The sequence below is a fragment of the Hemitrygon akajei genome, chromosome 16 (genome assembly GCF_048418815.1).
Source record: "Hemitrygon akajei chromosome 16, sHemAka1.3, whole genome shotgun sequence".
Classification (NCBI taxonomy): domain Eukaryota; kingdom Metazoa; phylum Chordata; class Chondrichthyes; order Myliobatiformes; family Dasyatidae; genus Hemitrygon; species Hemitrygon akajei.
This window is the reverse complement of record NC_133139.1, coordinates 34,958,036-34,973,242: the sequence shown is the minus strand read 5'-3', so window position 1 is coordinate 34,973,242 and position 15,207 is coordinate 34,958,036. Positions and strand designations below refer to the sequence as shown.

Sequence of the window (15,207 nt, the reverse complement as noted above, 5' to 3'; positions counted from 1 at the left end):
CTTTCTATACATTCACAGTGTTAACAGTTATATACAGTTTGCACGCTTTGCTGAAGGAACTCCGTTACCAGTCACAGGGTTACAGAGATAGCCCGTAATATCCAGTGAGAAGGACATCTGAGTGCAGTTCTTCGCCACAACCAGCTATTCTTGACGTATTAAATGTCGAAACTATTAATTGCACGTCCGATAGACCTTTTGTAAGGAGAAGTTGGATTTCATTTCTGACGCAAATACGGAGTGACTAACTTCTGTCAGAGTTAAAGTGCCAATGTCTTCGTTTACGCATTTACCCCTTTGACTTTATTTGCTTTAATAAAGACTTCCAAAATAATTTCCACTCAGGTTATTCAGATTGAAACTGCACCGCTGCGGTTCAGTTAGAGATCAATCCCACTTCGGAGTTACTCTGAGTTTATAAAGTGCATGCAGGAGCGGAGAAGGAAGGGGCTTCGCCCAACCTTAAGGTGTTGTATAAATATTTGATTCATTTCCAACCCCTAGTGGTTATTTCCTACAGAGGTGAAGGCTTGTTAAAAGAACCCCTCCCTTTTCTCAAAATTGCAACTTGAAGTGAAGGGTACGTGCTGTAATGAATGCAGCTATAAAAAAAACTCCTGTCAATCACTGTCAAGAGGATGTCTTCTAATAATCAGATCCACTAATCCCCGGGGATTGCTTCTTTCTTCCCCAATACATCGACATCTGGGAAGTTTATATGATTGAGCAATCGCCGTTGGGAACGGCGTTGGGAGCTACTGAAAGGCGCTGGGAAATAATCTGAGCTGGGGGGGGGGGCTGTATTTTAATGGAGGTTTTCAGAACTCCAAGATTTCCTCCCTTTATTTAATCGAAGGTAATTTTGTTTCTTTCCCATTTTAAAGACTATACACGAGCTTCTGGCGAGTCAATTAAAAGGAGACGCAAGGCTAATTCTACGGTTTTTAAAAAAATGAGGTGGCTACCAATTTCTAACAATTTTAATTCAAAGTTCCTCATTTTCTTCATAATTTCGCTGGAGTTTTGTTGTCCTTATGATTTTACCCTTTTGACAGGTCAAGGATTGTACTTGCCAAAACAAGTAAGATACATCCGGATAAGATTTCGTTTGAGAGCCGTTTGCGATGAAATTGTAAGCGATATCCTGTTTTATTTTTGCTTTGTAGTCGGGATGCGTTCTTCCAGCCAAAATGGATTGCATGGACGAGAAATGCCTGATTCCAAGCAAGTTCCACGAAATGGTTAAGAGCCCAAGTGCCTGTTCGCGAGTTCACAGCATCGACGTGATCCTGGGATTTGCAAAGGATCAATCCCTGCTCAACTCTGCACCCCTCTCTTCCAAGTCCCTCCAGGAGACCGGGCAGTCCCAGCAGAGTGACCGCTACAGCCACGTCCCCTCCCTGGGCTCGGCTCGGCCAGGCACGCCGGACGGTAAGGTGGCATTTTCAACTTTCAGAACGCTGGCCTTAAACTTCGCGCAAATGAGTTTTATGTAGAACGGGTAAAATAAAAGCGACGTTGAATTTTATCGCCGTTCACGTGCATTCTTTTAATACAAAACATTTTGCTAATTAAAAGAAAATAAGACCAATCTCCATGCGAATGTGAGTACCAATACCCTTCACTACTGAAACTCTCAGCACGGTAGAGATACTGCAGGAGTTACCGCATGTGATTTGTTCATCGCATACTAGATATTTCATATTGCAGTTAAATGTTCCCCACATGGCTTATATTCTCATGAACTTTATATATAAAAATAGACTACATCATCATTTAATCTTACAATAATTACATTTAAATTTTATTATCTTAAAACAGGACTTAAAAAAGAACTTTCTACTAAAGTCTGACAGGTTAAGTCCATACTGCCGTTGCTGCCTCACAGCGCCAGAGATCCGGGTTCAAACCTGACCTTAAGTGCTGTCTGTGTGGAGTTTGCATGTTCTCCCCGCGACCTCGAGGCTTTTTTTCTCTGGGTGATCCAATTTCCTTTCACACCCCAAAGATACTGCGGGCCAGTAGGTTAATTGGTGGCTGCAAATTGCCCCTAGTGTGTAGGCGAGTGGTAGAATGGGGGGTGGGGAGGGGGGCTGTTGGTAGAATGTGAAGAGCATAGGAGGATTTATATACCTAGATGGGAGCAATGGTCAGAGTGGGCTCGTGTTTGCGTGCTGGATCGCTCTATGACTTTAAGCAAAGGGAAATCGTTTAAGTAATCTTTCACTTGCGCGCCCGGTCTTTTATTTGAAACTGACGGAGTTAAGTACAATATCTTCGGGTGAAAGGGCTCTAGTTGAAAAAAAATCAGAGCCCTCTGTGTGTGCGTCATCTTTATAAAAATAGAAAATAATTCCCATGTTGACATTTCGAGAGGCAATTTAACAAATGTAATCGCCGTGATTGCGCAAGCACGTTATAATAAACCTTAGATCTGGAGGAGGTGCTGGTTGGTCACAGAGCGGAGAGCACACCTGTCGAATTCAGAGACTCTACACTTTAGAGAAAGTTTGTGGGAAAAACACCTGGTGGCCTTCCTTTTATTGACACGATTAGTAACATTGCCATGTATCAAAATTAGGGGCAATTTATTCCAACAATACAGCCTAAATCTAGAAATACTAAAACTCATAGGAAGGAGGGCGGGGCTTATGTTCCAGCTCGCCCCACTTCGGGTTCCTAACTGAACCAGATCTCGCTCCGAATTTCCCTTCGGTACAATCAATATCTTTGTTCTGCACTCAAATTGGGGATGCGCACTGCTAATGCGTTTTTAAAACTCTGTAATTAAATTTGAGAGCATAAAGAATTATACTTTGAAATGTATAGGCAGCACTTGAGGTCGAACAAAGTTCGTTCAGTTATCATGACATTAATTGTCGCACAGACGCAAATTTCTGATACATTTTAGTTCATTTGCCAAACTTGTTGATTGTCGGAGTTCATTTATTCCCATTCCAAAGCCCTGCAGTGTGTTAGCCTCTTGTAAGCAAGTCCTCTAGACTAAAGTGATATTGTGGGATATGTTGCCGCGTTTGCTTAATTTTGAGCTCTTTGTCTCTTTGCTTTTGTTGTGGTCTCGGGGCTTTGTTTTGATTTCCTCTGGGTGAGCTTACTCGATTTCTGGTCCCAGTTTCGTGGCATCTTCCACACGACTGCAATCATTTTGTTTCCACGTGGAACCAAGATTTTTTTTTAAAAAAGAAAGGAAATATAAGGAAGGAGGATAAACTGGGGGACAGTAGCTGAACATCTGGTCCGTCTTGAAGGGTCGGTGGTCAAGGCCTCGAACCGTGGGTTACCAACCCCCCCTCCACCCCCCATGCTCATAAACAGAGTTCAGTTCTAATCACCATTCAAATCAAATCAGCTGGCGAGGCGTGTGGGAAACAAGCGGGTCAGGAAGTTTGCGATCAAGTCGCTTTTCAGAAAATTACAAATCGATGTAACCCATTTCCAAAGGCTGATTTGCCATTGAGGCTATTGTTCTTTCCCATGAAACCATTCCCGATAAAGTGAGTGTGTGCGCGACGACTTCAGAATCAAACAGCATCCGATCTGGAGGTCGGACACCTGAATGTGAAGCGGATCTGTGTTGTGCGAATCTACTGAATGATAAGTTAAACAGAACCTGTAATGACTCGCGTTGTGTTTTCAGGACTCTGAAGCGAGTTGAGAATGTGGGAGAATAACAGGAGGTTTAGTGTAAGTGACTGACGTTTGGCATTGACTCCGTGGACTGACAGATCTGCTTCCACGCTGCATCTTTAGGACTCGCTGATTAACTTTCTGTCCCTTCACCTCGATTCTGAGAGGGAATGATATTTAGCTTGGTTTAGCTTCCAAACTTTGGGAGATGATTTCTGCCCTGTTAATTCTGTGTTGGTCTTCCTTAGGTTCTGGCTTGTTCTTGAGCAAATGCAGAGAGGATCTGGGTGAGTTCGGTAGCTCTACCGTACGGCAGGAGGAAGCTGGTCTGGACATGGACGAGGAGCCGCCGAAGAAGAAACACCGAAGAAACCGAACGACCTTCACCACCTATCAGCTCCACGAGTTGGAGAGGGCATTCGAGAAGTCCCACTACCCCGATGTGTACAGCAGGGAGGAGCTGGCTATGAAGGTCAACTTGCCGGAGGTCCGAGTCCAGGTGAGTCAGGGGAAGGAGCCAGACAGGGAACCGAGCCCACGCTGGGAGAGCCGGACGAGAGAGTCCAGTCTGGAACAAACTGGTGAAGGAACTCAGCGGTCAAACGTGAGTTCCTCCAGCAGCTTGGCTTTTTAAAAAATATATTCTGGACAGAAACTGTCCTCCTGCACGAGAAGGAGAGAGGTGGAGAAAACAAGAGGGGAAATGAAAGGGAAAATTGAAATAAGCAGGGATTAAACCCAACCAGCGAGGATAAGCACAGGGCTAAAACGTTCAAAACAAGAGAGGTCAGAAAAAGAAAGAAAATTAAGAATAAAAATATGAAAATAAAATTAAGAATGTTTATTATTTCAGAATAAAGAATGGAAGAGTGCTAGTGATAAAATGATGCAGAAATGTCGATGACACCCGAATCACTACAAGGAAAAGGTCACGGTAATGCCTGGGACATGTTTGCATTTGAAATCACGCATTGTTTCCAAATCCAATTATAACATGCTCCGAGTGGTAGTAAATTATCAGGGCATCTCAAACAATTAACGTTTCCACCTGATGCCCTTCATCTACCCTGGAAACGAAAGGGGAAGAAACCCGAATAGAAAGGTGGGGGAGGGGAAGGGGTCGCAACTGGCAGGTAATTGGCGAAACCAGGTGAGGTGGAAGGTGGATGGAGGGGGAGAGGGATGAGGTAAGAAGTTGGGAGGTGATGGAGGGAAGAGAAAGCTGAGGAAGAAGCAATCTCATACCTGAGGACAGTAGAGCATGGAAGAAAGGGAGGGAGGAGGGGCAGCAGAGGGAGGTGATAGGCAGATGAGGAGAAGAGGAGAGAGATGGGAACCAGAATGGGGAATGGAAAAAAAAGAGAGAACAGGGAGGGATGTGGAGAATTACTGGAAGTTAGAGAAATCAAAATTTATGCCATCAGGTTGCAGGCTATCCAGAAGGAGTATCAGGTTTTGCTCCTCCATCTTGAGAGTTGCCTCATTGTGGAAACAGAAGATGCCTTGAACAGACCTGACAGACTGGGAAGTTCCCATTTCCTTCTCCTTCTTTAAAGAATGGGGGTTCCCATCGATGCTGCCCTCACCTGCATCTCCATTTCTCACACATCTGCCCTCATCCCATCCTCCCATTGTCATAACAGCACCAGGGTTCCCTTTCTCCTTGCCCTCTACCCCATGAGTCTCCATATCCATAGAATCATAGAAAACCTACAGCACAATACAGGCCCTTCGGCCCACAAAGTTGTGCCAAACATGTCCCTGCCTTAGAAATTACTAGGCTTACACACCACCCTCTATTTTTCTAAGCTCCATGTACCTATCCAAAATTCTCTTAAAAGACCCTATCATATCCACCTCCATCACCATTGCCAGCAGCCCATTCCATGCACTCACCACCCTCTGAGTAAAAAACTTACACCTGACATCTCCTCTGTACCTACTCCCCAGCATCTTAAACGTGTCCTCTTGTGGCAACCATTTCAGCCCTTGGAAAAAGCCTCTGACTATCCACATGATCAATTCCTCTCATCATCTTATCCACCTCTTTCAGGTCACTTCTCATCCTCCGTCGCTCCAAGGAGAAAAGGCCGAGTTCACTCAACCTGTTTTCATAAGGCATCCAGCACATCGTTCTCCATAAATTCTGCCATCTACAACGGGATCCTACCACTAAACACATCTTTCCTTTCCGCCACTCTCCACTTTCTATGGGGATCACTCTCTACATGCTCCCTTGTCCACTCATCCTTCCCCACTCATCTCCTTCCTGGCACTGCTCCTTGCAAGTGGGACAAGTGTTACACCTGCCCCTACACCTCCTCCCTCACCATCATTCAGGACTCCAAACAGTCCTTCCACGTGAAGTGGCACCAGTCTGTAAGGGTCATCTATTGTATCAGAGTTCCTGGTGTGGCTTTCTCTACATTGGTGAGACCTGGCATAGATTGGTAGACCACTTCAAAGAGCACCTTCACTTTGTCACAAAGGGCAGAATTTCCTGGTGGCCACCATTTCAATTTGACTTCCCATCCCGACGTGTCTGTCCATGGTCTCTTCTACTGCTATTGAGGCCACACTCAGGTTGGATGAAGGGAAGAAGCAGTTCCTAAAAGGTTGAGTGTTGAATGTTGCTATACCTTCCCTCCCCCCATGGTAGTAATGAGAAGAGGGCATGTTCTGGGTGGCGAGTGTCCTTAAATGGTGAATGCTACCTTCTTGAGGCATCACTTTTTGAAGATCCTTGATGGTAGGGAGGGACATGCGCATGATGAGTCTAGAACCCTGTGCAGCCTCTTTTTATCTTGCACATTGGAGTTTCCATTTCAGGTGTAATGCAACAGACAGAATGCTGTCTGCTGTACAGCTGTAGACATTTGCTGGCCTTTGGTGTCATATCAAATCTCCTCAGACTCCTAATGAAGTACAGTCACTGCCACAGAGTGGGAAATGATCAGGGAAAATGATCTGGCAAATGAGTAGTAGTTGATGCCACTAATGAGTTGAGAAACTTTGCTCAATTTCTCAGGTCTCCCATCTCTGCAAAACAGTGTTATGATTTGTGGCCACTATTATCCAAATGCCTGGAACACTCAAGAAAAAATACTTACACAGGCTGTCTCAGGGTACATCCTTGGGTCAGCTGGGCAGGCACCACAACCTGCTCGCTGCATGTACACTGCAGACTGGGCCACAATCCACCGAATGGACAAACGGCTGAGTAGCAAATGACATACTGGACTGAGGCTGATGACTACTGAAGTGGACCCCATCAGAAAGCTGCTCCTAGGAGAAGGGTGAACTCGTGATCCTGATACACAGCCTAAGACACTGGTGAATGTTGTATTTCAACTAGGCATTGATTATCTCTGACACCTTTCACACATCCCAATTAGCTGATTTAACATTCACTTTGTTTTGTGCACATATAAAGGATCTTTTCCCTGCAATTAAGAGGAGATGAAAATTTCTGACATCTCAATTAAGAATTCCTCTTTCAGACTTGCAACAACACCAGGAGCTCACACTAGGGCTTTGCATCAGACTCTCAACCCAACAATGTTGTACTAATATGTGATTAAACTTATCATTTGACGACTATCCCTTTATTTCAATTAACGCAATCTCAGATATTTCAAATAGCAAGACCCTGCAGCGGATAGTGAGGTCAGCTGAGAAGATCATCAGGGTCTCTCTTCCCGCCATCACGGACATTTACACTACACACTGCATCCGCAAAGGAAACAGCATTATGAAGGACCCCATGCACCCGTCATACAATCTCTTCTCCCTCCTGCCATCTGGGAAAAGGCTCCGAAGCATTCGGGCTCTTACGACCAGACTATATAACAGTTTCTTCCCCCAAGCTATCAGACTCCTCAATACCCGAAGCCTGGACTTGACGCCTTGCCCTACTGTCCTGTTTATTATTTATTGTAATGCCGGTACTGTTTTTGTGCACTTTATGCAGTCCAGTGTAGGTCTGTAGTCTAGTGTAGCTTTCTCTGTGTTTTTTTATTACGTAGTTCAGTCTAGTTTTTGTACTGTGTCATGTGAACCATGGTCCTGAAAAATGTTGTCTCATTTTTACTATGCACTGTACCAGCAGTTATGGTTGAAATGACAATAAAAGTTGACTTGACTTGACTTATATTTGAAAGCAGAATTGGACAGGAACACAGATACCTTTTTGTTAAATCTGTTTGCATAAGGTTGGGGCTTGCCACAATATCTTGTTGAGTCAGATATCATGGCATTTTTCTCTAGGGCAAATTAGAATAAATCCAAGACTGTGCAGAGATAATTTGTTTGCAATATATTCGGAATTGCATTATCCAAAACACAGCACAAGTGCTAAGGGCAGAATGGCCACTCTCTGCGGTACAAGTTTCTGCAGTCGATCACTAAGCTGAGAGTTCTCCCACTTGCTGTCTCAGGGAGGTTCAGCTAGTTCAGCTCATGGTTGATTTTGAACCTGACGGTCTTCAGTCTGTATAATTTGACAGCTCACCCACTGCATGACGGGAGAACACACCTTAGAATACATTGTGAACAATTTGCTGTATGAAGCCATATGTTAGGTGGAGCTAAAACTCATCAAATATTTAGTTTATGAGGGTGTGCAGTCCATAATTAAATCCCTATAATACAATTTGCCTTGTACACTCAGGCATGATTCCTCTGTGACACAATGGGTGAGGCCGTTAAATTATACAGACCAAAAGCTGCTGGGCTCAAGATCTGCCATGTGCTGAATCAAATGGTGAGAGCTTTCAGCACCATTTGATTCAGCACATGGGATAGACTACAGAAGCCTGTATGGAAAGGATTCACCAAATGGGATAGACTACAGAAGCCTGTATGGAAAGGATTCCTTCTGTTCTTTGTACTTGTGCCATCCCTTTCATAAAACAACCTGATTCTACTACCAATCCTTTCTCCATTGCCTTAGATCATATTCCATCTTCCTTAAAAGATGCTGTGACCTCTAGTTCAACAAGGTCCTGCGCAAAATATTTTGCACTTTGTATCTGCAAATAATGATTTTTCACCAGCCTCTTTACCAACAGCTGTAAACAAATGACCTCTCCCTCTTGAGTTGCTAGCCCGAGATATTTTTTGGTCACTGATGTACTTCAGAATTTCAGTGGGATCTCGGGTCTCTTCACAAAACAACAATGTCCCATTGCCAACACCAGTCACTGCTGCACATTCCTACTGGCTTTGATATTTCATAGACAGAAGCATAACTCCACACATAGCATTCTAATCATGGCTTAACTAATGTTGTACTAATTTATCTTCAGCTCATTACACTGGCACTCAACACAATTTTTATGGCTTCCTTTCTTCCTGCGCTCCCACATGGTGAATTATATCTTTAAATGCTTGGGTTTATTTATTGTCCTTCTGTGTTTAGCTATTAAACAGAACTAGAAAGCCAGCCAATATTTCCAGCTTCAATCACTTTATACTGATTTCTAAAGGAAGTGTGCTGGTAAGAGGAGATGATTGGTTTAAGCAAAGCCCTGTGGTGCAGACCTGTAAAACCAACCAAAGATCATGGAAACGTATCACCAACATGATTTTGGATTTTCAGCAGAAAGGGTCAGAAGTTTGGAGTAGGATCCTGAAAAGGGTGGGGTAGTCTGTGCATTAAATATCCTGCGTAAATCAATACTTCAAAATTTCTTTCTTTTAAAAATCACAGGTGTGGTTTCAAAACAGGAGGGCAAAGTGGAGAAGACAAGAGAAAATTGAGGCCAGCACGATGAAGTTGCATGATTCTCCCATGCTGTCCTTCAACAGACCACCAATGCCCTCCAGTGTCGGACCCATGAGCAATTCCCTCCCCCTGGATCCCTGGTTGACATCTCCCATTTCTAATGCAACCTCCATCCACAGTATACCAGGCTTCATGGGGGCACCTCAAGGCTTGCAGACCAGTTACTCGGGTCACACATTCTTAAACTCCCCTCCACCAATGGCCCAGACAATGCAGTCCATGGGACCTCCGACTTACCAGTGTGCAACAACATTTGTTGACAAGTATCCTTTGGAAGATGCAGACCAGAGAAGTTCTAGCATTGCCTCCTTAAGGATGAAAGCCAAGGAGCACATTCAGTCCATTGACAAAAGCTGGCAACCTATCTGACAGAACAATATGAAATGAGGACCAATTGTAATCCGACAAATTCCAGGTTGGAATATTGATGTGATGGATTCCTCCAGTTTCTACGTGACTTCGTATAATTATGGACCAGTAGTCATGACAACAAATGCCTACATCTTGAACGCTATCGGCATAACTGGCATCATTTGAGATACAATACCAATTGTGACTGGACTTAGATACAAGCCAAAGGATGAACTTTATCTTTTCATTAATTAAGGTGATAATTTTGTGCTAAGGGAATTTCCCATTTTCCACAGTTTTTCACTATTGTGAGGTTATAGCAAAATATTGTCTTCCATTCCTATCCCAAATAGATATGTTCAGATATGTAGCTATGTGCAATTTTTTTTAATGTTATTGAGGAACCTAGGCAAAGGACCAAACGCCCATAGTGCAGGACACTGCCAAGGTTATAAAGAATAGAAAAGGAGATGAGCAAAGACATAGTTAGGAGACACCAGGCTTGAGTTCTAAAGGCTTCTAGGTTATAGAATGTTAATTTCCACATTATGATCATAGTACATGTGGAGACCAGAAGGAGGTAATATGAAGGTCTTCTTTTATTTCAGCATAAGGAGATGAAAAGAAGATTGTTTGATCTTTCACATCGTGTTGTCTTAAAGATTGTTTAAAAAAACATTTATTGCTTGAAAAGAACTGTCAACTTTAGCCAATGAAAAACTTTTACAGTACTTGCTCACTGGGTCTTAAATTTGACTTCTTGCAAATAAATTTTATTTTGAATCTCAAGCAGAGGCTTTCTAGAATGTTGGTGAATAATGCTGTAAAAGTAGCACATAAATCAGCAAAGTTGTTGGATTGTTGACACGCAGTTACTTGAGCACGTGATACACTGGAAATACATGATATTATTCTCTCAGATACATTCAAATATAGTTTTTATAGGTGGCTTTGAATTTGATTTCTTGCACTGACCAAAATGAGATCTGTTAGAGCAGGGGACTGTTATTAGTTTCCATGTAGCACACAGCACAGGTGCAACACATTTAGATACAAGGAAACATGAAAACAGAGCTAGTGCACTAATTCTATTTGTTAGATAAATCATGACTCCCTGCTATTTATCCTTGAGGCCCTAGTTGAATGTAAAGTGTTCAGGGAACTCCTGGGGATTTGAAAGGACCTTATTTAAGTACATGTTTGCAATTAACTTGCTGGTTTCAGGAGATCTTTCTCAATTTTTGGATATTTAATGACAGTAACATGCAAAACACCAATAGGATTTTGTCACAAATATAGTCTTAAATACACTTTAAGAAATAATTTGTTTGGAATAAATACTCAAAGTTTTTAATGGAGAAATTAGTATAAAAGGGAAACAGGGATAGGCACTGATTGTTTCAAATATAACTTATGCAGTTTCCATTGGGCATTGGAGAAGGTCCAGAGGAAGTTCATGAGAATGATCCCAGGAATTAAATGGTTAACGTATGAGGAAAGTTTGAAGTTTAGAAGAATGGGGGGGGGGGGGCGGGTGGAATCTCGTTGAAAGCTATCAAATATTAAAAGGCCTAGGTGAAGTGTACATGGAGAGAATGTTTCCTACAGAGGGAGAGTCTAGCAGCAGAGGACACAGCCTCAGAACAGAAGGTCATCCTTTGGAACAGACATGAGGAAGAATTTAATTGGACAGGGGGTGGTGAATCTGTGGAATTCATTGTTACAGGTGGCAGTGGAGGCCAAGTTGTTGTGTATATCTGAAGTGGAGATTAATAGGTTCTTGATTAGTAAGGGCATCAAAAGAAAGGGGTTGAGAGGGATAAAAATTAACTATGATTGAATGTTGGAGCAGACTCGATGGGCTGAATGGCCTAATTCTGCCCTTGTGTCTTATGGCTTTAAATGAAGTACAAAAGTCATGTCCTAAGAGAAATACTGACTGTTATAAGCAGAACCAGGACAGTGAGTGTTTACATTCAAGCCTAGGATTTGCTTAAGGTCTCCCAGAATTATAAGCTACTACAATATTGGTAATAAGGTCAATAATAGTGTTTATACTGGACATTAGCATCTTCCTATTTCTTGTCATCCAAATCCATCAACACACAGAACATCCCTCAACACTCGTATGAACTTTTCCAGCTTCTCCTCAATGCAGGTGTTCTTTTCACATTAAGTACTCATTGAAGTAATAAATTTCACATTCTGTCACTTTATGGATAAAGAATTTCCTTCTGAGTTTGTTTTCAGATTAACAACAGGCTCTCATATTCTTATGATTCCTAGTTTGGGTCTCATTGAGAGCAGAACCAACTCTGTAAAACACTGTTGTATACCTAAAGATCTTCAGTAGGTCATCCCACAGTCCCAACATGATCACTCGTACTTGTAAAGCTCCTGGTAAACTGTTTTGCTTGTCCTTTGCATAATATAGAGACTGGAGCCGCTTAACATCCTCTGTGCTGTTCTAAAGGTTTTTGGATTTATTAATAAGGGACTTTGCTTACTTTTTTTAGTGGAATTATTAAACTATGTCATTTCCATCTCTCAATTTTGACACTTAATTTGTAAGGTATAAGTGATTTCCTTATTCCTCCTATCAAAATCTACTGAAAAGCATTTGTCAATGAGACACCACCTCTGGAAGATCATTCCTGTGTGTTGTCACAGACGTCTTCTTTATTATCTACACCCTTAAATTAGACGTCAACGACTAACTTGAAATTATACTTATGATTCTGAGTCCACACTGTTAATGTAAATGGTTCCAGCACCTGTCCTTGTTGGACACAATTTGAGTATCGATCTTTAGCTCCATTTTAGTCCTTTACCTTGATGTCACTTTGCTATTTCTTTCTTGATTTTACAAGTCTCAAAGTTCTAAGTCAGAATCTGAATCAGGTTTAATATCACTGGTCTGTGTGGTGAAATTTGTTGTTCTGTAACAGCAGTACATTGCAATTCATATTAATAAAAACTGAATTACAGTAAAATATAAAGCTAAATTAAATAAGTAGTGCAAAAAGAGGAAAATAAAGTGGTGAGGTAATGTTCATGGGTTCAATGTCCATTCAGAAATCTGATGGCAGATGGGAAGGAGCTGTTCCTGAATCATTGAGTGTGTGCCTTCAGGCTCCTGAAGGTAGCAATGACGAGAGGGTATGAGCTGGGTAATGGGGGGTTCTTAATGATGGATGTCCCCTTTCTGAGGCATTGCTCCTTGAAGAAGCCCTGGATGCTGGGGAGGCTAGTGCCATGATAGAGCTGACTGAGCTTACAACTTCCTGCAGCTTATTTCGATCCTGTGTACTGGCCCCCTACCATATAGTGATGCAGCCATTTGGAATGCTCCCCACTGTAGAGCTGTAGGAACTTGCCAGCGTCTTTGATGACATACCAAATCTCCTCGAACTCCTATTGAGGTATAGCTGCTGTTGCGCCTTCTCTGTAACTACATCAATAGCTGCAGGAACTGTTCACCTTTTCTACTTCAGACCCCTCTATGAGGACTAGTGTGGAGTCTACAAGGCTTTCACAAAAGCTTAACAAAATCTTAGAATTCAAAATGTATTACTACATTTCCCTTAGTGCTGCTGTTCAAATTCAAATGTTTCTTATAAATAACAAATCCCTCGGTACTTTTGATGATTTGTGCATTTTATTTTTAGCTTCTAGCTGTTCCCTACTACATTTCTGTATGAGAATTCCATTCCACAATGAACATTGACATTTAATCAGTAGTTCCATGGACATGTTTTAATGTCATTTTTATACAAATGATCTATGTTGACTTTACAATTGCCAGGTAAAAGATGGGGAAAAGGTTACAGGATGCTGCAAAACATCTGCCCAAGAGATACCATTCGTCCTTATTAGTGCTAATGCAGGATATACATTGATATCCAGTGTTCCCTTTAATGCATGACGAAGTTGAGCTTGGTACACATCATATGCATGAAGGAGGCTGCCCATCACCTCCTTATGGTGTCCCCTCCCTACCCTTTCTTCCACGGTCTTCTTCTATCAGATTCCTTCTACTTCTTCAGCAATTTTACCTCTTCCATCTATCACCTCTCATTTTCTTACTTGGTACCGTCTCCTGCAGTTACCCGGCTTCCCCCTCACCTGGTTTCACCTATCACCTGCCATCTTGTACACCCTCTCCTCCCCACCACCGTCTTATTCTGGCTTCTTCTCCCTTCTTTTCTGGTCCTGACTATTTATTTTCCTCCATGGATGTTGCCTGCTCAAGGAGTGATGCTGAGATAAACTATCAACTATGACTGTGTTGAGCGACAGAGCAGACACAGAGGACCAGTTAGATAGTCCTGGACCTTGGAAGTATATACATGTCTTGTTGAGGTAGGTGATAGGACAGAATATCTAGAGGTTTGGACAGAACATCCAGAGGTTTTCTTGATTTTGTTTGGAGACCAAAAAGAAATAATTCAGAATTTTCACTACAGAAGATAAGTGGTTGGGGTGGTTAGGAAGAATCCACAACCAACCCTCTTCCAAATAAATTTTATTTCTTACCTTTTATTTGATGTAAGTTCTGGTGATTTTGTGTCCATTTAAAAATCTACAAAATGTATACAAACACATCATCATCATCATGTGCCATGTCATATGATGGTCGATCATGGTCTTTGACCATGATTGTTTTGGCAAATTTTTCTACAGAAATGGTTTGCCATTGCCTTCTTCAAGGCACTATCTTTACAAGATGGGTGACCCCAGCCGTTATCAATGCTCTTCAAGGGTTTTCTGCCTGACGTCAGCGGATGCATAACCAGGACTTGTGATCTTCACCAGCCACTCATACGACTATCTAACAGCTTCTCCCAGGGCTTCACGTGAACCTGATCGGAGGCTAAGCAGGTGCTTGCCCATTGGTGGCCTACAGGCTAGCGGATGGAAGGAGCACCTTACCCCTCCTTCGGTAGAGACATATCTCCAGCTCGCCACTCATATAAAAACACAGTACAGCTAAATAACACAGTGAATTCAACCAGATTGGGAAACTGGAGAACTCAGAGTCACCTACAGGCAATGAGTGGACAGACTGGAATCAGGCAGAGAGAGCTCAGATAGAAAGGAGGGGGAACACCTGTCACAGTTAGAAACAGGATGGAGGTAAAAACATCAACATTTTAGAATCTGAATTGATCAATAAGAATCTGCCAATTCTCGATCATGTTTGGCAGAACTGGGGAGGGGAGTGGAAGAGGAAGACATCAACACCGTACAGCCATCCACATTCCTTCTCTTCTGCTTTTGGCATTTTCCCATGAACCCAGGGATCTTGTGCTCAGTGCGGTTCCCTCAATACTACTGCCAATTCCACTCCAATTCTTTACCCACCAGCAAAGAGAGTGATTGAAGCGAACAAAGACAATGCCTTCTATTTATAGAGCACCTTG

At 42.5% G+C, this 15,207-nt stretch overlaps 1 protein-coding gene across 3 annotated transcripts; it reads left to right on the top strand.

Annotated features, from left to right (window-relative positions):
- Positions 1 to 349: 349 nt before the first annotated feature.
- Positions 350 to 10,573, top strand: rx1 (retinal homeobox gene 1). Of its 3 annotated transcripts, XM_073068690.1 has the most exons (5): positions 721 to 856; positions 1,167 to 1,431; positions 3,897 to 4,147; positions 4,502 to 4,582; positions 9,359 to 9,472. In XM_073068690.1, the coding sequence occupies exons 2-4, from the start codon at positions 1,191 to 1,193 to the stop codon at positions 4,550 to 4,552; spliced, it is 543 nt and encodes a 180-aa protein (XP_072924791.1). In that variant the 5' UTR covers positions 721 to 856; positions 1,167 to 1,190; the 3' UTR covers positions 4,553 to 4,582; positions 9,359 to 9,472. The 3 variants fall into 3 exon arrangements, with proteins under 3 accessions (XP_072924790.1, XP_072924791.1, XP_072924789.1); XM_073068689.1 differs by lacking the exons at positions 721 to 856; positions 4,502 to 4,582 and adding an exon at positions 350 to 467 and having other exon boundaries at positions 9,359 to 10,573; XM_073068688.1 differs by lacking the exon at positions 4,502 to 4,582 and having other exon boundaries at positions 722 to 856; positions 9,359 to 10,573.
- Positions 10,574 to 15,207: the final 4,634 nt, after the last annotated feature.